The sequence below is a fragment of the Trichosurus vulpecula genome, chromosome 8 (assembly GCF_011100635.1).
Source record: "Trichosurus vulpecula isolate mTriVul1 chromosome 8, mTriVul1.pri, whole genome shotgun sequence".
NCBI lineage: Eukaryota > Metazoa > Chordata > Mammalia > Diprotodontia > Phalangeridae > Trichosurus > Trichosurus vulpecula.
The window spans coordinates 57,334,843-57,361,290 of NC_050580.1; the positions used below are offsets into that span (position 1 = coordinate 57,334,843).

Genomic DNA, 26,448 nt, shown 5'->3' on the forward strand with positions numbered 1-26,448 from the left:
TGTTACTATCAGTGCCCTACAATATCGTTCAGACTTTCTGTCCTCAGAACTCTATGTTGTCCTCTACTTCATTTATCTGTAAACTGGCAGAATTAACTGCCTACCATGTGCTTATTCAGTAAACTTTATTTAATAGACTTGAAAAATTAGGTAACTTCCAAAATCTGCAGAAGCATTGTAACCATATGGTTTCCTCCTAGGAAAATACTAACCACATTAATTCTTACATAATTATGTTTTCCTTTTCTTACTTAGCTTTTTATATATACCAAATAAGCAGGGTTTCTAGGACCTTTTTTCTAGAACATTATTACTTTCCCACTATATAGATATTAATGAATCATATTTTGTCAGATGTTTTTAGAAAAGTTTCTGGGAACAAATAGTACTTTGTCGACCGCAGCACTGCACTTAAAGTAATCTTTAGGTGATGGGGCCTGGTAGAAAAAGGACTGAACTTGGGAGTCAGGAGCTCTGGGTTTTCAGGGGTGGGGAACCTGGGACCTCATGGCCACATGTGGCCTTCTAGGTCCTCAAGGGCATCCTTTTGACTGAGCCCAAGTTTTATAGAAAAAATCCTTTTATATTATTTATGTTCTGTGAAATTTGGATTCAGTCAAAGGGCCACACTCAAGGACCTGGAAGGCCACATGTGGCCTTGGAGCGCAGGTTCTCCACCCTTGGCTTAGGTAGTAACACCACATTTTATCAGGGCAAGTCTCATAACCACTTAACTTTTCTGTTCCTTAGTTTCCTTATCTGTTAAATGAGACGATTGGAGTATAGTCCCTTCCAGCCCTTTGATCCAGTTATATGTATTTTTTCTTATTACGCATTTAAATGCAAAGATTAAAGAACTTATTGCAGGATAGGTATGCTATATAATGAAAATAATTTGAATATTTGTAAGGTGATTTTTACACTCTTTATATCTGAGCGATATGAAATATTACTGGGATAGCTGCTTCACTTTAATTATATCCTCTGCATTATAAAGACTGCCTAATGATGTACTGAGAAACATTTTGTTCTCTCTCATGTGGTTGGTCTAATTAACCAAAATGGGAATTGTCTGTATCTCTTAGCTATTAGTGCCTTAGTTGTCACTTTAAACAGTTTTGCAACTTGTCACAAAATTATTTGATTTTGCTCTCTCGCTGACATCTATACCCAGTTATGATTAGCTAAAATGGTATTTCTGTTTTTATAATACCTCACTTATAGTCCAGTCCTCTTCTTTTCACTTCTACCATCCTATTTTAGACTTGTTACCTATCACCTAGAATACTTCATAGTAGCTTCCTAACCCATGTCCTTGCCTCTGGTGTCTTCCCTCTGGTAGACTGTTAATCTACCCAAACTCTCATTATGTCATTTTCCTGAACAGAAAAAATCTTCAGTGGTTCTCATTGTCAAATAAAACTTGGACCCCTTAGACTGCCATTTGGAACCGTCTATAACTTGGCTTCAGTGTAACTTTTCCAGCCTCTCATATATCCTAGGCACCAGACAAACTAGAATACTCATCAAGTCCCTGAACTGTCCAATATTTTTCCCACCTCCAACACTGTTTCTTGTACTCGTCCTTACTTTCATCTCCTTTCAGTCTGAAATCCTTAAGACTGAGCTCTATGAAGATAGAAACTATATCTTACCTGAATATTGTGTCTTCCCCATTCTAGCATGGGCTTTTCTCATAATAATGTGTTTAATAAATGGTGAATTGAAATGGAATTGAAGTCTTGAAGGCCTGGCTCCAAGAGTCATCTTCTCAATGAAACTTTCCCTGACAACCTCAAATTATCCCTAGTTGGAAGTGATCTCTATTGTGAACCCTCCTAGTACTTCTATTTCTTATACAACTTAGTACACCCTGCTTTGCATTATGTTTGTGTATGTCTTTTTCTCCTAATTATACCTATGGCACTTTTCCTTTTACAAAGGACTTTGTTTACAATAACCCTATCAAGTGGTAGTTCCCATTTTATAGATGAGGAAATTGAAACTCAGAGTTGAGTCACAGAAAATAGCCGAGCTTGGACATCAACCCATGCCTCATGACATCTAAGTCCTGGGAGTAGAGACCCTGCCCGGTCTAACTTATTTTTGGTATCCTTATCAGGCTTCATATGAAATAGATGCTCAATAAATGTTATCTAATTGATAGCCCAAAGTTGGCTTTTGAGCCATCAACAATCAGTAAAGTCAACAGAACTTTGTTGGTAATAAGATAATAATTGCAGTGTGCTTCTAGGTCCTCAAGGGCAGCATTTTGACTGAGTCCAAGTTTTATAGAACAAATCCTTTTATATTATTCATGTTCTTGACTCAGTAGTAGGTACTTAATAAATGTTTGTTCCTTTCCTCTTCCACTTTTTGTTTTCTTTCATGATGGTGGGTGATCTGCCTGTGTTATCTATTAAAATATAGGGTTTTTTTTCTTCTTAAATTAGAATCTGGTTGAAATTTGCTAAGCCTTTCCTAGAAAACACATTTTGAAACTCACTTTATTCATGCCTTATATGCAGTTTTCTGCATCATTTAATCAGAATTACCATAATATTATTGTGTTGTTCATTTAGTTTATGATGTTAGATTATCTTGTTCTTTTGAAAGATAATATGTTCCTGTTGGAAAGATTATGCAAAAACCTTAAACGGTTAATATTTGAAATATAAAAAAAAAATCATTTTGAAATACATACTTTTCCTATCCATTTAAAGATATCTTTTAAGAACCCTTCAAGAATTGAGTTTTTCCTGGCTAGTTAATTTGTTTCAGTAATAATAATTTTAAAAACAAATTGACAAACCCCAGGTTGGGGTTGGTGGCCTATATGTTACTTAAGATCTTCTTCAGCTCTAAAATTACTTGATGTTACTGACTGCCTCAGTAATTCTTACATTATTTTATTGTAGTAATTGTGAATAGGGATTGTCATCATTATTCAGTTTTCACTATGTTGAAAGCATAGTCATACACTAAGTAGGTGCCCGAGGTAGGATTCTGTACCCTGACTCCCACTACAGTATTCTTTCCAGCTTTCAGAGTTGCCTGTTTTAACTTCTCTGGTCCTGAGATTTCTCATGTAAAATGAGGGTGTTGGACTACATAATTTCTAAAGTATCTTCTAGTTCAAATATTCTGTTCCTGTGATTCAGTCTTCTATGTCATTTGCAGTGCCCTGTTCCCTTTATTCTATATATGATAGCTATCTGGCATTAGCTATATATTTAAGTGATGATGGGCACTTTGGTGTGTGCTGTGCCCCTAATAGTGAAATAATTATGATATGCCTGTTAACATTTCAACCCAGCTATCTAAGGGTAATTCTCCTAATGCACAGTTTTTGTCTTGTTTTTATTAATTTTAGTTCTCATTCCTTCTTATGTGGGATATATGCTTTTACTGACAAATTTGGTAGTGATTCCAATTTTTTTATATTTTCTTTTTGGCCTTTAACAAATTTTGGAAAAAATAATTTTCAGTACCTTATTTAATACATTTACAAGTAAATACTGCATTCTACTTTCAAATCAATATTAAAATGGAGTAAAGGAGAAACTGAAAATGACGGGTGAAAAAAATTGTCAGAATAGCCGTGTTAAAAGTATACATATTAGCATGTCCAGCTTTCAGGGTAAACATTCAAGAAGAAAAAGGGTAAGATTTCCATCTCTGTAACAACCTGTCAATGGGTAAGGAACTTTCTAACAAAAAATACCATTTTGTTCTTTGGTCTCCAAATAAAATGTATAATGAATGTTGTAAAAATGTGATTGCAGTTATAGCTTTAATTCTGCATATATTAGAAAAGATTTGTTGTTGTTGTTGTTTTAAAGATTTCTTTAAATTTGCAAGTTCACTTAGCCAAGTAATTAATATCTGATCATTGAAGATATTGTTTGCATTTGTTATAGTTTGTTCATAATACCAGTGTGAGGAGGAGAATTTTTAAGAAGTACCACTACCTGTTAATGGAAAGAACAAATACAGATTGTAGGGAGAGGATTTAATCAAATTTATTTCCAGGAATTTGGATTAACATTGGATTTAGTGTTCCCAACTGTAGTTGGGGTCTTAATCATCAACCATGAGAAGTGTGACCCTAGGAACTCAGCACACCCAGCTGAATGTAGAAGAGAAGGAGGCCAGGCCGACTAGATCAAATAGGAAGGTTTCATGACTTTCCAAGAATGTCACTAAGGCTGAAAATTACGGGTTAGACTTTTTCAAGTATTAATTTTCTGAGTTCTTACTGCCTTTTCATTTATTTATTTGATCTAATATTGATTCCCAAAACATGAATTAATGATAATTTTAGTAGGTGATTAACAAATTTAGGATAGCAAGAATAACAGTTTTTCATTTTCTGGGTGTCATATTTTGGCATTAATACACCCAGTGGTGTCAGTTAATAATAAATATTTGTTAAGCGCCTACCATGTGCCAGGCACTATGCTAAATCCCAGGGATACAAATAAAGATAAAAGACAATCCTGGCCCTGAAAGAGCTCACAGTTTAATGAGGGAGAGAACATGCAAACAACTATGAACAAATGAGCTTTATACAGGCTAAATTAGAAACAACCTGTAGAGGGAAGGCACTAGAATTAAGGAGAATCTGGAAAGGCTTCCTTTAGGAGGTGGGATTTTAGGTGGAACTTGAAAGAAGTCAGGGAAACCATAAGGCAGAGATGAGGAGGGAGAGGATTCTAGTCATTGGGGACAGCCAGTGAAAATGCTCATTTGTTGGCTATTATCAATTTACCTCTCTTTCCTTATCCTGATTAATGATTGCCTCTCCAGGGATACTACATTATTTCTGCCCTCCCTGCTTCCTCATCTACTCAACAGTCTTACCAACCACCCTGATGCCACATATGTATCCTTTCTACTCCCCCATCCCAACCCTCTAGTACTGGAACCATCATCTAATTAGTTCTGCTATCTTTTCCCCCTAAGTAGACTAATTCTGTCTATTTCCCCACAGCCACAATCATTCTAAGAACCAAAGTACCCCTCCCTGGCCACCTCGGTTAAGAACTATTTTTGCTTTTGCCTTTGTATCCCCAGCTCTTAGCAGCGTGCTTGACAAAGTAAGTTTCAATGAATGCTTTTTCATTCTTTATTTTGAAGAATGAGGATATTCAGTTGTTTTTCTAGTCGGCTTGGGCTACAGTAACATTCTGTTACAGTGACTAAGGTATCTTATTCAGAAATCCTGAAAGCCATTTACATGATTCCTTCTTATCCTGTCTTCATCTTTGAGGTTGCAAATTTCTTCTAGTGAACAGTTGTTGACAGTAATTTAATTATTTCTGTGTACTCAGGTTAAAAGTACGGTATTTGAAAGGTTTTCTGTGTGAGGTAAGTGTGCATTAAGAAGAAGTGTTATGAGAGATAGATTACATTTGTACAACTATTGATCAGGATTTTTACCAGCTACTTATAAAAAGGAAGGCTTAGAATAGAAACTAAATCTTAGTAGGACCCTAAAAACTCTAAGTTCTTTGGTCTCATTTCATCTGAGGGGAACTGTATAAATCTGATAGAATAACTGGATTTTGTTTGTAGTTCTTGAAGAGTCCTTGCTTTGTAAAGTTAAGACCTCTGAAGAGAACTAAAAATGTTACTGGCGAAATTCTATGTGAGGAGTTTTTGACAGTACAAATCCAAGTGTGATCATCATATACATTATTACCTTGAGTCAAGCAGCCTGGTTTGACTCTTCAGTGGTAGAGAAGGCAGGCAAATCTGGAACTATCTGTAATGATTTGGTGATCAAATTGTGTAGCTTAATGCCTGAATTTCGTGTTACTTTTTTTTTAAATGTACTTTAGGTATTGAGCTTTAGCAAGAAATTATTGGAAGAGTGATTTATTTCCACGTTATTTTCTGCAGAAGAGAGTGCTCAATTGTTTTGACAATGGTTAGTGATTTGTTGGATTAGTTCAAAATATTTTTATGTATATGTGCTTCATGTGCCTAAATCCATATTCTAATTTTTATGACAATTCTTATGACAAAATAATGTAAATTGTACAGTTTTAAAGTATATTTTTGCTTTGAGCTTTCTGAAATCTTATCAGTTTATTAATTTGGCTTCATAAATTTATTTGTGGAAACATTGTTGATGTTTCCTGCAGAAATCATTGCTACACTTAATGATAGGATTTTGCATGTAAAAGTATCATCAACTTATGTTTATATTAAGAATACTCATCACAGAATTGATCAAATTAAACAAAAGAACTAAATTCAGATTTTTTTTCTTTTAAGGGGCTTTTATTGCTGCCTGTTTCTGTAGCATGATACAGTGGAACAAGGGCAGAATTTGAAATCAGAATTTGAATTCCAAGTCTAGCTCCTCCACTATTTACTTATCCTGGGAAAATTGCTTAATATCTATGGGCCTCAGCTCCCTACTGTAAAGTGAGGGAAATGGAGTAGATAGTGTTTAAGTTCTCTCCCAGCTCCAAGTCTGTGATGCTATGTTCCTGTTGACAAAGTATGTGTACTTTTGCAAAGTCTCATGTCCTTGCTTTTTCCCCACTTTAAATTGGATTGTACTTATGCCCTACAATCTAGACAAAATGATAATATATGCATTTAATATTTTTTAGCCTTTACTTTTCATATACTCTAAGTTTTGTCCCTCCTTGTATATACTTTTGTATGTCTTTATAGGAAAACTGTCAGTGTCTTTGTCCCTCTTGTTTAAATGTATAATGAACTCTTTTACCTCTCAAGCACTTCTTTATTAATATTTAAGAAGTCCTTGATTGAGAAAAATAAATATGTAGCTTTTTTGGGGTAGAATTCAATGTTGATTTAAAATGTTTGGCAATATTAGACAGATTTAACAGGAAAGGAAGGAGAAAATTGTAACCAGTTTAACTTGTACAGCAAATTACGACAGAATACAATTATTCCATTTTAATTGCAAGAATGTGGTCTTATGAAAAGTCAGGAATCTGTCAGAATTACTTGATACTAGTTAAAAAATACATCAGTGGAACAGGCTAGATAAAGAAGAAATCAGAAACAATTCAACTATTGAGCTTAATAAACCATAAACCCAAGAACATAATTACTTGTGGAAAAACTCCTTATTTAACCTGAACTACTGAGAAAAGTAGAAAGCAGTTTGGCAGAAATTAGGTTTAGACAAGTACCTTACACTGTATACCACTTTAACCTCAAAATGGAAATGAGATCTCAATATTAAAGATTAAAACATAAATCAGAAGAGAATCAAGGTAAAGCACCTTTCACAAGTAGGGAGTTATTGCTTAACCAAACAAGGGATAATGGTGATCACAAAAAATAAAATAGGCAGTTTTGATCATAAGAAATTGAAAAGCTTTTACATAAAATCATTGGAGCTAGAACAAGACAGAAAACTGTCAGTCGGGAGGAAAATATTCACACTTCTGATAAGGTACTGATTTCCCAGGTACATAGGGATCTAACACAAATATTTATAAAACCAAGAACCATTCCTCAGTGTACAAGTGGACAGATGATATAAACTTCTCAAAAGAATGGCAAACTATCAACCACATCAAAGATGGCTCCAGATTACTTGTATGAGAAATTCAACACAGTTCCAAATCTTTACCTTATTCTCAACGAATCGGCAAAGATGCTAAAAGGTGGAAATGAGAGACTGTGGAAAGACTGATACAGTAATAAATACTCTGTTGGTAGAGCTGTGAATTGTCATTCAGGAAAGAAGTAATTTCAATAAAAAAGTCTTAACGTCTCTATACTCAGAGATCCTTCTGATCCAAGGCGGTTAAAGATACAAGGATCCCATACAGGGTGTTCCTAAAGTCTGGATACATAGGCGAAAATGTATATTTTCAAGAAATGGAATGATTGAAATTTTCAACAACATTTTATTTAACTGGTATATTAACAAATAACATCTTCAATATGATTTCCATCATTTGTGATGCAAAGGTTGATGCACTTTGCAAGATCCACGTGAATTTGATGCAATAACTCCACATTGCCATCAGTTTTAGCACATTCACTCTTGGAATATGGATATGAAATCATATGATGTTATTTGAAGTTGAAGATGTTACTCGTTAATATTCCAATTAAATAAAATGTTGTTGAAAATTTCAATCATTTCACTTCTTGAAAATATGCACTTTTGCTCCAGACTTTAGGAATAACTTGTATATACCAACATAGTCATAGAAGCCCTTACGATGCATAAGAATTAGAAGTAAAGTAGAAGCCTGCCAGTAGGGGAATGGCTTAACAAATATTGGTACATCAATGTAAATGAGGCAGCTAAGTAGTACAATGGATAAAGTTTTTTCTTTTTTTAAAAATTTATTTATCTTTAGTTTTCAACATTCGGTTCCACAAGCTTTTAAGTTTTAAATTTTCTCTACCTCCCCAAGACAGCATGCAATCTGGTATAGGCTCTACATATACTATCATATTAAGTATATTTTCACATTAGTCATGTTGGTAAAGAATTAGAACCAACGGGATGAAACAGTGGATAAAGTTAGGAAGACCTGAGTTTAAATCCAGCCTCAGATACTTGTAAGCTTTGGGACCCTGGGCAAGTCATTTAACCACTAACTGCCTCAGTTTCTTCTTTAAGATGGGCTGTTATTATCTAGATAAATCAGTAGGGCATTTATTAAATGTTTACTACTATGTGCCAGGAAGTGTATTAAGCCCTGAGGAAACAGATTCAAACAAGTAACATAGCCCTGTCCCCAAGGAGCTTACATAAAGGAGCTTACATAAAGGAGAAGACAACACAAAAAGGGGAGCTGGAAAATAAAGTTAGTGTGGGGGGTGGGGCAGGGCAGGGGGAGGTACCTGAGGCGTTCCCCTTGCTCAGTGCAAGGCAGTTTTGTGATGAGAAGTCTGGAACCCTGCCCCCAAATAATGATTTGTCAAGCAGTCATCAATCAGCTGAGTAAGGTTTCAGCAGATTGGGAGGAGAAAAAGCATGCTACTTTTATGTGAACTGATTCAGAGCGAAATAAACAAGAATGTTGACTTGCATATAAGAATGTTGTGCCACAGTTGTTAGCAATTAAGAACTTGGAGTGCAGAGAGACTAGTTAGGCAAGTGATCTTGTAGCAATCTATATGGATTGGGCACGAGGTTTGTCTAATTGTGGAATTTTTCAAGTCTTGTGTTCTGTTGACAACAACCCAGTATAAAGAAGCAACTAAGGAAACAAAAGGCTATAAATATTTTAAAGAACAAAAAAGAAGAAACTGATGTAATTAGAATGGCCAGAAGAGGAGGTGACTTTGTAGAAGTGGGGGACTATGGGTATAGAACATTTCCTATACTGCAGACTTGTTGATGGGAGCTGTCTAAGGTCATGCCAGTGGTAGTAAGTGGCAGAGAAATGGGCCTTAAGTCATCAGTATTTTGTTTCTGAAAGATTACTAAATCCCAGACTTCCCTGGGATACTGAGTCACTTTTGACTCATAAATAGTATTGCCCCTGTGGGTCATTCATATCTAAGTCACTCCTGATAGTGACTAGATGAAGAGTCATTTGGCTGATGTGCCAGTTTTGGAAAGGGGCACACCAGACAGAGCTCCAGTAACATAGAAAAAAGGGAGAAGAGCTGAGGTGGTTTCTTGATAGTTATTGCCTCTTTTGTAAATATAGTCTTGATTACTTTTGATTTTACATTAAGCCTGTATTATTTCTCTGTTGTTGATAGGATGGAAGATAGCAGAATTATTCACAAAAATTAAGACAAAATGTGTATTATAGAATGGATTAAGGATCCTTTGTGGGTAGTTTCTGACATCGCTAAGTCAAATGAGTAAAAAAAAATGAAGGTTTTAATAATATAGATTTTTATGTTCATTATCAGATTTCTTCCTCTTATCAAACATGAAAATAACACCATAATCAAGTTATTTCCTTAGTTTTTAGGGTTGCTTAATTATCATTGCATTAAATTATTTAAAGGAAAAAAGTTATGCTAGTAGAGAACTGACATTTTGTGAACTTGCATCTTAATCGATTAAAAAGTTTTAGTTAAAATGTTGTAAAAAGAACTATTGTCCTGTGTTTCACATAGTACGAAAGAGTCGTTATCATCTATGTGTGCTTTTCTCTTGTACTGGGAACTATGAATACACCACTATCTGCTGACAGCCCCCTCTTTAGGTGCTGGCTGTTCTCTTTACTTAACAACATAGTATTGACCTTTGATACTTAATAGCTTTTGTTTGCATCTGATTTGGGGAGAAGACATTCTTAAATAATCTCAAGTGAGAGAAATGTGACCATTAATGAGGTGGAAGAAAATGCAGTAATTTTTCTGGTAGTATCTAAACATGAGGTAAACTTTTAAATAAATTAATATTTGCCTGAAACACAGTTCCATCCTCCATATCAAAGAATAAAAAACAGGAGAAAAAAATAAGTTCAGGAAAACTAGGAAACCCATCATTCAAGACCTACAATATATGTAGTTATAGACCTACAATATATGTAGTTCCACTTCCACAGTCCTGCAGCTCTTCAAAGTTTCTCTGTGGTGCCAAATTTGACCATTATACTTACAAGTGTTATTTAGTTCTTGCTCTTATCCTTTATGTTTATATTCTTATAGTCATCATTGTAGCCCGTCCTGTTATGCTGCAACAGTTATGTCTTTCCATACCTATGTGTATTCCTCATGTTATTCATTTATTCAGCAACAGTAATGTTCCATTACGTTAAGGTGCCACGTTTAGTTTAGCCATTCCCCAATAAAAGGGCATATACTTTGTTTCCAGTATTTTACTAAGCAAAGTGCTACTATAAGTATTTTAGTGTATGTTAAAGTAGAAAATAATGGTTTCAGTATAGGTTCATGTACATTTATAAATGTATATATATATATCTGTCTCTGTGTGTGTCTGTGTGTGTGTGTGTAATAGGTGATGGAGACTGGACCTCTGATTTCATTGGCATAAAAAGCTCTTAGTAAGGAATCTCCTTATCTCTCAGCTAATTCGGGTTGGCTGCCTGAGGAGCCAAGAGGCTAAGTGACCTGTTCCTCAGGGTCAGATAGCGAGAAGGAAGTAGAGGAGAGACATTGTATATAATAGGTACTATAATATCTATTTATACATACATATTTCTAGTCAAAATAGGGTGATATTCTTGCTACTTGGTGTCTTTTTTGTAGGTAGATATGGAAAAAATACAGTTTTGGGGATAATATTGTTTGTATAGGTGGACATGTCTTTTGCTTAAAAAATCTTTAGTGGCTTCCCCAAGACCTACTTAGTGGAAGTTAAAACTCTTCTGCTTGGAATTTAAAGTCCTTCCATAATCTGATTTACCACTCTTTCCAGCTTAATCTCACATTACTACCTTCTACTCCCTTTGCACTTCAGCCGAAATTGGATAAGCATTGTTTTTACTTTCATGCCTCCATACCTCCATACCAATGTTCATTGATTTCAGTGCTTACTATGGCCTAGGCACTATGCTAAGCACTAAATATAATACAAATGCAATCTAAAAGAAATAAAAACCGGGTGAAGAAATAGGATTGTGAACGTTTTGCTGGATCCTTTGATTTTTTTTTTAATAACCAGAATTGATATATATAAACCTTATAACTATGAAACACTGTAATACCAAGTGTTATCATAATTGTAACAGTTCAAAATTTAGCTTCTTTAATGATATGAAATATTTATTAGTGTTTCATACATATTTGTACACAAATGTCATCTGTGGCTCATTGCAAATAATCTTAATAAGGTTTATTTCCTTCCTTTGTAACATGTCTTCTATCTCTGGGGAATTCCCAAGTGTTTTATTCTGTTTGGTCCTGAACATTCTGTGTGATATGCATAATGGTCGTGTTTTTCTAAACCGAAAAGTGAAAAACGTTATTATAATAAAGGAAATTCCTTTGGCAAAGCCTTTTTAGAAGTATGCTTTGTTTTCCTGACTATAGTGGAAAATCTGGGATGTATAGTCATTATCACTAAGTGGAAGATAGGTAGTATTGTTCTCATTTTACAGATTAAAAACCACCAGAAAATAAAAGTAACACAAAATTATGCTGTAAGTTGTAGCAGGACCAGGAATATTTAGCACCCAGGATTTTTTTACTTTCTGTTGAATGTTATTTATGAAAATATTTTGAAACCTCTTGATAATTTATCCCATAGAAGCAATAACTATAGGACTAAAGTTCATCATTTAGTTAAAGTTATATTGGTCTGTAAATTGTGAGATATTCATAATTTCTATAATTTCTCTTAGATTTCTATATTCTTTTCAAAGAAAAATATTGATATAAATTATACGTAGGTATAAACTTTGGTTTTAATTTGTACTAAGGTCTTTAAAAGTACTTTCCACCTCTATTCTGTGTCAAAGTAATAGGACAGATAATTTTTAAAAACATCAAAAACATTTACTTAATTATTCTACCCCTTTATTTTCTTGAGAAGGAAAATAATCTTTCTACATTTCTTTACTTTTCTGCTTCGAAATACCAACCACTGGAACCATCAAAAAGCTTAAGTGGATTGTACTTTCTATGCCAGAGGAGATGAATGGTTAAAGGAGCACCTAGTTTCTTGCCACTGACTGGAATGACAAGAAGAGCGAATTAGCACTTATTTCTCGACCTCTGTGCTGCTGCCTTTTCCTTCCCTACCTTCTTCTCTCTTACAATAGCTATCAGTAGAAACAGTTTCATCTCCAAGATCTTGAATTCTGTAATGTTCTCTTCCCTGAGCAGATACCTTTCCAAGTGTCCCTCTCCTCCTGGTCAGCTTCATTATGATAGTCTTCTTAACATTATAGTCAGCTATTTCAACAATGTATTGTCCTTAACCCTTGTCCTATTCTATTATTGTGCCTGCCAAGAACTGCTGCTACAGGAAGGCATGAAGCTTTATTGAGTGAGTCCACTGCAAGTTCATTCTACCTGACCTCTAGGCCCTTACGGATAACAGATAGTCTTTTTATTCCTCTCAGATTGCCGCTCCATCTTTTTCCCTACAGTGGCTTTTCTAAACTTTCTCTTCTCTGAGACTGTAAATTTACTTCTAACCATTCTCTCTTCCCTTCAACCTGTCTTTGAAGTCTCTTTTCTCACCTTCTCTGTACTTCTTTTTTCCCGCCCTTTTCCTTTTCTTTCAGTTTCAGAAGATAACATGGCTTTCCCCTTTGCATTGGCCTTATATATGCTTTTCACTCAAGCCCTTACAGGATCACAGATCTATGAATCATCTGTTAAATAAATAAACACCTACTGTATGCCAGGCACTTAGCATGTGCTAGGCACTGGATATTCAAGTACAAAGAAATAAACAAGCCATACTCAAAAAGTTCTTACATTCTAATATGGAGAACAGATATCTATATGAATATGTACAGCAAAAGTTGAATAAATACAAATATATTCAGAGTAGTTAAATACAAGGCAAGTTTGAGAGGGAGGCCACTAGCAGTTGGGGAGGTAGGAAAGGCTTCATGCAAAAGATGGTGCCTGAGCTAGATCTTACAGGAAGAGAGAGATTTAGAGGCCAGGGAGCGAAGGAGGGAATGTATTGCAACTACAGGGATTGGCCAGTACAAAGGCGGGGAGAAAGGAAAAGTGTTATGGAAGAACAGAGAGAAGGCCTGTTTGCCTGCATGGAATGTGGGAAGAAGAAGGGACCTTAAAGGCCATCAAGTTCAGCCCTTTCTTTTTACAAATGAAGAAACAGACTCAGGATAGTTAAGTGATTTGTACAAGATTACACAGATAGTATAACGTGAATTGACTGAGACAAAAATCAAATAATTACATTTATCAACATAGACAATAAACCTTAACAATTTTTTACATCCTAAATTTTGTAGTTTTAAATTTAAATTTAATTTTTTTCAGTTAACAAAAATCTTAAGTTCTCTCCCCCATTGGAGGAAAAACAAAACAAAACAAAGCCCTGTATAAAATAGCATAGCAGACAAAACAAATTCCTCCTTTGGCCATGTCCAAAAAATACACATCTCAGTCTGTACCAAGTCATCCCCTGTCTCTCAGGAGATGTGGGTATCAGGTCCTTTAGAATTGTGGTTAGTCATTGTATTTACCAAAGTTCCTAAATGTTTCAAAGCTTTTTGTTTTTGCAGTGTTAAAATTTTTTAAATATTTCTTCTGGTTTTACTCAATCTACTCAGCATCAGTTCATAGAAGTCTTCCCAGGATTCTCTGCAACTATCTCTTTCATCATTTCTTATAGCATAATATTATTCCATTACATGCACATATCATTTGTTCAGTTATTCTTCAGTTGATGGGCGCCCCCCTTCGTTTCCAGTTATTTATCATCAGGATGACTGGAGATGGCCCAGGATGCAATGGGATGCCTTGCCCTTTTAGGCTAAGGCCTTTTCGTGTACTCATTTAGAGTGAGGCAATGCCCATTCAGTGAATAAGCCTCTTTAAGAAGTGAGTCTTTAATTAGAAAAAGAAAAAAAATCAAATATTTGGTCACTGGACCCAGATGGCCCTGGAGGAGAAAGTGAGGCTGGTGACCTTGCATAGCCCTCCCTCACTCAAATCAAAGTCAACTGCAAGTCATGTCACCATTTCCCTGATGTCATGGTCCTCTTCTATAACGAAGAAGAAACACAACAATTTGTCATCACAAAAAGAGCTACTGTAAATATTTTTGTCTGGATCTCTCTGTTGCCATTGTCATATTTCTTATATTATGTCTTACTTATTTGTGTATTTATATTAACCCCTCTATTATTAGATTGTAAGCTCTTTGAGGTCAGGGATTCTTTTCTTGTAATCTTTGTATTTCCGGTACCTCGTATATATTATGCACCTGATAAATGTTTATTGAATTGGATTCTCAAAGAATAATCAAGGTCCTTATTAAGAACCCAGGTGCCGCCTCCTTGTTCCATACTAAAAATATTAAGGGGAAAATCTTGCAAATAAATGTTATTTTGGATTGGCATGCATTAAGTGATTTTTTTATTATATATAGATATGTATGTATATACAAATACATTTTTATTATATACACATATAATCATTTGGGGAATAACTGTGGTGTGGTGGAAAGAGAATTGGACCAGGAATTAGATGATTTGGGTTCTAGTCCTGGGACTGCCACTTTTTGTCTCTGTTACCTTGGGCAAATCACATAATATCTCAGCCTCAGTTTTCTCATGGGTTAAATAGGGATAATAATCCCCTGCCTACCTCACAGCATTAATAATAGTGAAGAACAAATATAAATAAAGTATGTGAAAATGCTATACAAATATAACGTAGTATTTGTCAGTAGTGCCACTTTCCAATTCTACTGCCTTAAACGCCCCCTGTGTACGTAGCAACTAATATTATGGTAAGCAGCTCAAGCATTTTTGGTGCCCACTAGGGAAATCAATATTAAGAATTTTCTACCAATAATCCCCAAAGTAGATAACCCAGAAGCAGAAAGTTGAGTGTTGACTGCTCTTCATTTAGAGACTTGTACTTTAAGTATTTATACCCAGCCAATTTCCTTTCACAATGAAGGCAGATACTCCAGTGCTTCTTCTGTGAAGCCTTCTTCAGCCATTCTATGTCTGTAATGTCTCACCATTAGGATTATAAGTTTTTGTTTTTGTTTTGGTGCCTACCTTGTACCCTCAGTACCTGGTACAATTCTAAATCCGGGGCATACTCAGTAAATACTTGCTGAGCTGAATGTGTAAGGGAAACAGAAAAATCTCAAATATGCGAACCACTTAGGGGTTTATTAGGTGAGTTATTTCATTTCTGGATCCCTAGTGTAATTTTACATAAGGCAGTAACATACATTATGTAATTTATTCTGTTTGTGAGTTGTTCTTTAGCAAAACTACAAATAACCTCAATAATATTACCTGAATGTATTAAACTAATTTGGAAAAAATTCTAAGGGGTGAGGTATAGAAGAAGAGAAGAGCAAATTGTGAACTTCCTTTTGAACAATTTGGATCAACACTGGTTGCTTCTGTGGCATAAAATACAATCCTAAGATCATAGAATGATATAATTATAGGACATGTTCTCACCTGAAACATCATAATAGGCAACTACAAGATGTGTCATGTTTTCAGGGTATATTAGTAGCAGGCTCAAAGGAGCATCCAGGTAGGAAACATCAAAGGTTCTTTGTTAGCAATGTGTTGGTGGAAAGGAAAACTAGTGAATCAAGTCAGAAGAAAATGTTTTAAGGAGTAAAGGTTATTTGGCAAAAATGTGAGAAGAAAGAAAATTGGGTAAACTGAACTGGAGAACAATCTTAACAATAATGCGGTGAAAGAATGGGAGTGACCTGGAACACATTGGTGGTAAGCTCTTCTGTCTTTACTGGAAGGAAGATGGCTGAATAGGGAGAAGACGAAAGATGAATTGGACCTTTATATATAGATAAGCATTTGTCTACATAGTACTGTTGCACCCTTTGAGCATGTGCTTGTGGTTCTCAAGTCTGAAATAACCAAGCCAGGGTGCATGAGGAGAGATAGGTTTTGAGAAGGGTCAGATTTGTATGTGACATTCCCAGTGTACTTAAAATAAGCTGGGTGCTAATATGTTCCTTTACTTTCCTAACAAAATTGATTTCAGGGTTTAGATCTCAGGTTTGAAAATATTGAAGACTAAATAGAGAATTATAAATGTCTAAAAGATCTATTGGAAAAGAGAGAGATTTGTGATGAAACCATTAAGCCCTGTGAACTACAGTAATATTTTGAATGTTACTGACCATAAATGTAAATTACAAGTATTGTCCTGAAGAAATCCTACAACCTGCACCCGTGGGATGGTGATGTCCTGTCTCCTCAAAGAGGACTTAGGTACATGTCTCTCCACTTCCTGAATCTCAGTGTAAGTCAGAAAACTTTGATTAAAAACACTATTTACTAGCTTTTTACTAGACCGATTGGAGTTATTAATTTTATCTCTAAGGATGTATGCACTAAAAAGCTTGTTGTTGGGCAGAGTCAAGATGGGCAAGTAAAGGCAGGGACTATCCTGGGTTCCCCGAATTTCCTCTCCAAACAACATTGAAAGAATGCCTCAAAATGAATTCTGAAGTGACAGAATTGACAAAAGGACAGGGTAATTAATTTTTCCAGCCCAAGACAACTTAGAAGGTCAGCAGAAAAAGTCTTCCTACTGGGGTGAGAGCATAGTGCAGTCCAGCACAGACCATGTCCTGGCAAGCTATCTGCAGGTCTTAGGGGACAGCTGAATTGGTGATGGCACCTTCTGGAGTTCTCAGCCCACAGATGGCAAGTGGGGGGGGCGCGGGGCTGATGTCAGACAACTGGTCAGGAGATTACAGGGGACCCTTTGCTATCACTAGAAACGGGACTGTTGCATTGTCCATATGCAGGTCATAGTTAGAGGGCAAGGAGGAGCACTCCAGGAGCAGGGACCCTGCACACAGTACCGGGACAGAAAAGAGTGCTTGTAGTTACTCTCAGACCAGAACACAGGCCAGGAAAGCAGTGACCAAACCCCTCCTTACATCAGACCACCTTGGAAGAACTGAAAAGCTATAGATCCCCAGAACTAGCTCGGAAAATAGCACAAAAAACCTGAAGCTTGGGGTAGCACCCCCTGTACCCCAGGAGCAGAGCCCAACTTTTACATAAAGTTAAAAGTCAGGAAATAGGCTGAAAAAAAATGTGTAAACAACAACAAAAGAACACAAACTCAGACAACAACAAAGTCAGAACTGCTACATACAAAGCCTCAAAGAAAAATGTGAATTGGCCCAAAAAGAATTCCTGAAAGAGCTCAGAAATTATTTTGAAAAGCACATAACAGAGTTGGAGGAAAAACTGGCAAAAGAAATGACAGTGATGCAAGAAAATCATGTAAAAAGAATCAACAGGTAAAAAAAAATACTGAAGAAAATAACACCTTACAAAACAGAATAGGCCAAATGGGGCACAAAAATCCATGGAAGAGAAGGAACTCCTTAAAAAGCAGAATTGGCCAAATTGGCCTAAAGAAAAACATTCATTAAAAATTAGAATTGGGCAACTAGAAGCTAATGACTCCATGAGACATCAAGAAACAAGAAAACAAACTCAAAAGAATGAAAAACAGGAAGAAAATGTTAAATATCTTATTGAAAAAACAACTAACCAGGAAAATAAATCCAAGGGAAGTAATTTTAAGAATTTAAGAACTACCTGAAAGCCATTAAAAAAAAAAGCCTAGACATCATCTTTCAAGAAATTATCAAGGAAAACTGCCCTGATATTCTAAACCCACAGGGTTAGATAAAAATTGAAAGAATCCACCTTTTGAAAGAGGTCCCAAAATGAAAACTCCCAGGAATATTATAGTCAAATTCCAGAGCTCCCAGGTCAAGGAGAAAATATTGCAAGCAGCCAGAAAGAAAGAAACAATTCAAATATGGTGGAGTGACAGTTGGGATTAACCAAGATTTAACAACTTCTATGTTAAAGCATTGGCAGGCTTGGAATATGATATTCCAGAGGGCAAAGGAGCTAGGATTACAACCAAGAATCCCCTATCCAGCAAAATTGAGCATGATCCTTCAGGGGAAAAAATAGGTATTTAGTGAAATAGAGGACTTAAAGTATTTCTGATAAAAAGACCAGAATTGAATAGAAAATTTGACTTTTAAATACAAGACTCAAGAGAAGCATAAAAAGGTAAACAGTAAGGTGAAATCATTAGGAATTCAGTAAGGTTAAACTGTTTACATTCCGACATACTTGTAACTCCTAAGAACTTTCTCATTATTAGGGCAGTTAGAAGTAATATACATAGAAGGCATGGGTGTGAATTGGATATGATGAGATGATATCCAAAAAAATAAAATTAAAGGGTGGGAAAGAGGAATGTACTGGGAAAGGGAGGGAAGGGAGAGAGAGACTGGGGTAAATTATCTCGTAAAAAAGGCATAAAGGAGCTTAGGGGAGGAGAAGATAGAGGGTGATGGTGGACAATGCTTGAACCTTACTCTCATTGAAACTGGCTCAGAGGGAATAGCAGGCACACTCAGTTGGGTATAGAAATCTATCTTACACTTCAGGGAAGAAGAAGGGGAAGGGGATGTGGGGGGGAGCTGATAGGTGTATTTGGGGAAGCAGTGGTCGGAAACAAAATACTTTTAGGGTGGGATAGGGTGAAAGGAAAGAAAAAGAGATAGAATGATAATTAGGGAAAAAGTCAAATGGGGAGAAATACAAAGTAATCATAACTGTGAATGTGAATGGGATGGACTCATCCATAATACAGAAATGGATAGGATGGATTACATGATTTAGACATAAAGTGTGATATACCACAAGCAAATTAAGGAGCATGTAATATTTTACCTGCCAGATCTGTAGTAAGGGAAGAATTTATGACCAAACAAGAGATAGAGAGTATTGCATAATGTAAAATGGATAATTTTGATCACATTAAATTTAAAAGTTTTTTTTTTTTTTTTGCACAAACAAAACCAATGCAGCCAAAATTAGAAGGAAAGCAGGATACTGGGGAATTTTTTTTTTTTTACAACAGCAGGTATCTCTGATAATACACATTTCTCAACATTTTAGAGAGAACTGAGTCAAATTTATAAGAATGCAAAAGTCATTCCCTAATTGACAAATGGTCAGAGTATATGAACAGACAGTTTTCAAAGGAAGAAATCAAAGGTATCTATACTTATATTTTAAAATGCTCTAAATCACTGTCCATTAAAGAAATGCAAATCAAAACAGCTCAGATTGAAACACATCAGATTGGCTAACATGACAGATAAGGAAAATGACAAATGCCGGAAGGGAAGTAGGGACAAATTGGGACACTAACGTGCTGTCGGTAGAGTTGTGAACTGATCAACCATTCTGGAAAACAGTTTGTAACTGTGCCCAAAGGGCTATAAAGTTCTCCATACCCTTTGACCCGGAAATACTACTGCTAGGTGTGTATTCGAAAGAGAAGAAAAGAACCTATATATTCAAGAATGTTTATAGCAGCTCTTTTTATGCTGGCAAAAAATTGGAAATTGAGGGGGAATGCCTGTCAGTTGAGGACTGGATGAACAAGTTGTGGTATATAACTGTTATGGAATACTAGTGTGCTATAAGAAATGATGAACAGGATTCTTTCAGAAAAACCTGGAATGAGTTACATGAGTTAATGCAAAGTGAAGTGAGCAGAACCAAAACAGTTTCCACAGTGACAGCAATACTGTATGATAATCAAATGTGAATGACTTAGCTGTTCTCAGCAATACAATGATTCTTACAAAATCCAAAGGACCTATGATGAAAAATGCTATCTACCACCAGAGAAAGAATTGATATTGTCTTGAAGCATACTTTTTTGTTTACTTTCTCTTTTTTGTGGGTTGGATTTTTTTTTGTTTGGTGTTTTCTTTCACAGCATGACTAATATGGAAATATTTTTGTATGACTGCACTTGTATAACCTGTATCAAACTGCTTGCCTTCTCAGTGTGAGGGAAGGAAGAGAATTTTTTAAAAGAATAGAAAAACTGCTCTTACATGTAATCAGGAAAAAAATTTTAAAAAATTTTTAAAAGCTTGTTTTTAAGATCTAGCAGAGAGACCCCATACAATACCAGTGGTAGAAAATTATAGGTCCTTTGAAATCTGGAGTTACTTTTTAAGTATTTAAGTATTGTAAGATAATGTTTAGTGTGGCATTTAAATATATATATACATACATGTTATTTATGTTATATAAAAATTTATATGTGAATAGTCTGCTTTCTGTTTTTCAACCGCAGTGAGAACAGGTAATGCTTAAGTATGCCTTTGTCAACAAGTATCTTTTGATATTTAGGAAAGCTCCCTGTTGTACAGGGAGTAGAAGGATTTTCATGAGTTAGCGATTCATTGTGATACAAATAAATTTGGCCTCATTTGTTTCTGTGAATTTGGGAAACTATGACATAGCACTTTAGGGAGAGAGGGAGAGAGTCTCAATTATTTACCACTTTAACCAGATGGCCTCTGAGGTCCCTTCTAGCCAGATATTTTAAATATAAATAGATATCTATGTATGCATATGTAGTATATACATATACGTGTGTTTGTGCACGTGCCTTTGGCTTTCAGGTTATGATCTGGGAGTCAGTGTACATTACTGTGGAAAAAAATATAGACTTGGAATCAGTTAAGACCTGAGTTTGAATTTCTCCCTCCAAAACATGAGTATTATGTGACCATGGGCAAATGATTTCATTTCTGAGTGTCTTTCCTCTTCTGTAAATAATAGACTTTTAATTTTTCTCACACAAGGTTTTTTTAAGTGTCAAAAAAGATGATGTGTGTAAAGTATTTGTAAACCTTAAAGCATATATAATGTCTGCTCTTATTTTTATTTTAAAACATGGTACAGATCCCAGTAACAAAAAAATACTTATGTCTCAAAAGAATATGAGGGGAGAAATATAGGATCAGAACAGTAGAAAATGTAAAATGCTTAAGTTTTTAAAACTTTCAAAATATTCATTTAAAGTCTGACCCCTTAAACTTAAGACTTTAAATAATATTTTACTACTTTCAGATGATACTGAAACTTTTAAATTTTAGTTCACCAAATACTCCATGATCACAATTTTGAAAATGGATTGCCCAATATAGTTTTGGGGGTTTTTAAAATTGGATTTCCTTATCTCACCCAGGCTAGAAGTGTAGGTGCTCCTCGTGGCCCTGGTCCCAACCTGAGCAGCACAGGAGCTTTGATCTGCTCATTTCTGATCTATGCAGATTCATCTTTTCCTTCAGGCAACCTGGTAGTACCGGGGGCACACTATATCAATTCCAAACTTGGTTCAGACATATGATTGGCTATCAGGCATGGGGAATCTGTAGCCTCGAGGTCACACATGGCCTTCTAGGTCCTTGGGTGCGGCCTTTTGACTGAGTCCAAGTTTTACAGAACAAATCCTTTTATTAACAGGAATTGTTCTGTGAAATTTGGAATCAGTCAAAGGGTGGCACTTGAGGACCTGAGGCACATGTCGCCCCCCAGGCTACAGGTTTCCTACCCCTGGAATCCATAGCAGATCAGAACTCCAGATCTCAAGAGACAGACCTCAGTCTCAACTTCCCTGGGATTATAGGCATGTCAGCTTTCTGAAGGAATATTCAAATTATAAAAGTTACCCAACTTTTTCTCCAATTTATACCTTCTTTCAAAACTTTGGCATCTGTATATTATGATTGTTCACATGGGAGGTAAAAGACAATTCTAAAGAGCTTCCAGAAACTAATGGAGCTATCTAGAGAACTTTCTTTTCAGAGCATGTTTGAGAAATTTGATGTTATTTATATCTGAGTCTCCTATATGTCTCATTCTTTTGCTAATAGCCAAACTGAGCATTTTCTAAAATTGATTCCAATCAGAGGATCACTCTAATTTAATTGTAGTTAGAATATCCCAGCACATTGGATTTAGCTCCTATGGCAAACTTATAGAAAAACATAGACAGATCTGTACCTTAGAAGGAACACTTGCTTTGATGTGATCACAGATCTATTTGAGTAGCATCTGTTTAACATTTAAAAAAAAAGTCTTAATCTCACAAAAACATATGATAGGCTCTCCTATTTTTAAGATACCTCCCCTTCCCCCCCTCGCCCCCCATTTTGGGACTACAGTCATAAATATGTTGAAATACAAATATGTTAAGAATAATGAATTATTGAAAAACATTTTGTAAATGTACAAGTACTCCCTAAATTTAATTTTCCTTTTAACCCCTCTAGGAAGGAAATATAGCTGTGTGGGTGAGTTGCTTTTTCTAGAATACATACATTCATACACACATACATATCTGTATAGATCTTGGTGTAGAACCTTTTCAGTTTGTGCTTAATTTGTTCTCATTTTTTTTCCTAGAAGACAATGGCAGCGCATAACCAACTCTGCATTCGCCGTTGGACTACTAAGCATGTTGCTATATGGCTGAAAGATGAAGGCTTTTTTGAGTATGTAGACATCTTATGCAATAAACATAGACTTGATGGACTCACACTGCTAACATTGACTGAATATGACCTACGGTCACCTCCTCTGGAGATTAAAGTCTTGGGAGACATCAAAAGGTTGATGTTATCAATACGTAAACTGCAAAAAGTACATGTTGATGTTTTAGAAGAGCTGGGTTACAGCAGTGACAGTCTCCTTGGCCCCATGTCACCTTACATCAGTGTTCTGCCGGGCTCAGACTGGCTTTGTAATGGGGAACTGCCACATGACTGTGATGGACCTATCACTGACTTGAATTCAGATCAGTACCAGTACATGAATGGGAAGAACAAACACATGGTTCGAAGATTAGACCCAGAATACTGGAAGACCATATTGAGTTGCGTATATGTGTTCATAGTATTTGGGTTTACATCCTTCATCATGGTTATAGTCCATGAACGAGTGCCTGACATGCAGACTTATCCACCACTACCAGATATATTCCTAGATAGGTAAGTATTTGTTTGTTGTTAATGTATTAATTAAAAAGCCATTTTAATGTGGTTTTAAAAACTAAATAAACAATAGTCTAAAACAGAATGTCTGTGGTAATTAGTATTATATCTCATTTGGTTTTATACACCATTTGTTTTATTTAGCATTAGTGTATTAAAGTATACTTTTAAAAACCTAGTTAACTACTTACCCAGTGACTTAGAACTTAGCCCACGTGACTGGAAAAAGAATACCAATAATTCATTTTCCTACAAGTGTATCTCTTTAGCAGTGAACTCTGTTGTTTAAGGACCAGCCAGCCCAGCCTTTAAAAGTTCTGGGAGTCTTGTCATTATCCACAAGGTGAGAAGTTTTCTGGACACAGCAACTGTCAAAAACCATCTACCAAGTTATGGAAGGGTTATAATCTGTCTCTGGCAATGTGACAGTGTTTTGGCAGTGAAAAATGAGGGAGTTATATTAGACTTCTAAATCTATGCTTCTGTGATTCCAAGTTTTGATGGTTAACAGTTCTTCTGCATTTCAAGTAATCTTTGGAGGCCTACAGGTTAGCCCAAATGAACTAGATAACATCTAGTTATTAGAATCGTCACCAAATATTTGCTCAGTGATAGTAAACTAAATTTTAAGAACAGAAATTCCCAACCATTTTGAAGGTTTGGAAAAAATTCTTTTCCATTTGTACAAGAACCATATATGCCTTGTCTTTATTTTTAAAGTTCATTGGATTTGGAGTTGGAAAGTACCTTAGTCATCTAGTCCAACCCCTTCATTTTACAGTTGAGGACCTGAGGCCCAGAGAAATTAGGTTACTACACTTACATAGTATCTGAGTCAGACATGTCCTCCTCAGACTCTAAATCAAATTCTCTTTTTTTTGGGGGGGGGGGGGCCTGTTTTTATTTTTTTTTTGCATTTATTTAGTATTTTATTTTCCCCAGTTACACGTAAAAACTATTTTTAACATTTGTTTTTGAGTTCCAAATTCTCTTCCTTCTCCCTTCCCCCTTTCCTCCTACCCAACCCCATTGAGAAGGCAAGTAATTCGTAAATCAAATACTCTTTAAAAGTAAATTTAAAACAACTTAGTTCAGGGAATTTTAAAAACATTTTCAATGCCTAAAAAGTGATTTGATCTATATTTATAATCTAAGATAGAAAAGTTAACCATCGAAACATTTATTAAGAACCTGCTATCACAAACATTATGCTAGATGCTAAGAATACAAGAACACATGATAGTTTCTTCCCTCAAGGAGCTTACATTCTACAGAAGAGATAAAATATACAATGTTGTAGGCATGTAAGCATATAGAAAACATGAACAGACTAAATACTAGTTAATTAGAAGAAGTGGGGAGGGAGCACACACTTGCGGCAGGGGATGTCAGGAAAGCCCCTTAAGGTGATGCTTGAGTCGAGTTTTGAGGGAAGCTAGGGATTCTAAGACAAGAAGGAAGGGACAGTATTCCAGGTATGGGGAGCAGCCTCTGGGAAAGCATGGAAAGGGAATTGGAGGTACAGCCAGAAGACCAGTTTGGCTAGAGTGCAGAGTATGTGAAGGGAAGCAATGCAGAGTAAGTCTGAAACATAGGAGAGCCAAGTTAGTCGTGAAGGGCTTTAAACTCCAAATTGTATTTGATCCTCTAGGCAATAGGATCCTCCAGGCAATAAGCCTTGAGGCTTATTGAGAAGGTGATTAAGAAAGTCTTTTCTTGACTTCTACAAAAATTGTTTAATTTATTAAATATCACTGGAAGTTTTTGATAATTGAATAATAAAATTAGCAACATATAAATTAGTTCTCTCAATAGCTGTGAGACTTTTACTTTGGACTGACTTGTTTAGTCCCTTCTCTGTATATTTGCTGTCATGTTTAATTTGCTCAACATAAGCACTTCAGAGAGGGAGTTTTCACTTAAATACCTTTTCATGGATCGCAGACCCTGAAGAGAATCAAAGCCAAAGAAGGATAGAGGCAGTAGGGTCCTGCATGTTGGAAACAAGGAGCACAGGCAAAACTGTGGAACTTGATTGCAGTGAAAATTAAGAAGCAACCAACAACCATTGTTGCCTTAATGTCTTCCTGTCACACATTTGGGTGATGTAACTAGATAGCAATTCACTGTGTCACCAAAAAGGTTTAATCATTAAAATAAATTTTTCTTATTGGGTGTCTTGTAGAATGTATAGGGATTTCTTTCCTTAAAGCAGAGTGGTATCAAAACTAGGGGCTACAGGTAGGCATAAAACTCCCCTGTGCAGCTGAAATGTTTAACAAAATAAATGCAAATACTGTACAACAATAGATAATGTTCATTTGTGGTTTTCTAAAGTCAGTATGCTGCTGGCATGAATCCATTTCTATTCGAGTTTGACACCACTGCCTTTAACTACTCTAGATTCAACTTTGGATCTATTTCGAGTTAATTTAATTTGGCTTGGGGTTATTCAGATTTATCTGAATTTGTTTTCTGTTTTTAGAAGCTCCTACTAAAATGTAGATTCTGGGCTTCAAATGTGTCTCCTTGTTGGTAGAAGTCTTCTGTTTCCATGGGTACTGATTGTTAAATCCCAGATTAGCAGAGATAGTAATAGTTAACAGTATTTGTAAATGAAATAGTTGTTGAAATATGGAAACTTATGAAATTGTGTCTTACTGTTTCAGAAGACATTTTTTTCAGCTCTAATTTGTGACAAAGAACTGTTTGCTTAATTGAGCCAACTTTCTATTTTTGGTTGTAGTTAAAAACTGTTTCTCTAAACTTTTGGGTTTTTTTTAAATTTATTTTTAGTTTTCAACATTCACTTCCATAAGTTTAAAATTTTCTCCCCCTCTTTCCCCTCCCCCTTCCCCAAGACGGCATGCAATCCGATATAGGCATTACATGAACATTTTTATTAAACATATTTTCACATTAGTCATGTTGTATAGAAGAATTAT

The 26,448-nt window shown here is 35.6% G+C and overlaps 1 protein-coding gene across 1 annotated transcript in view; it reads left to right on the forward strand.

The window, feature by feature from the left end:
* The window catches only part of SAMD8 (sterile alpha motif domain containing 8), a 50,466-nt gene that overhangs the window by 7,778 nt on the left and 16,240 nt on the right, over positions 1 to 26,448 (forward strand). The window contains exon 2 of the mRNA XM_036735458.1: positions 22,917 to 23,500. Within this exon, the coding sequence (XP_036591353.1) occupies positions 22,917 to 23,500 (584 nt within the window). The remainder of the gene's footprint in view (positions 1 to 22,916; positions 23,501 to 26,448) is intronic.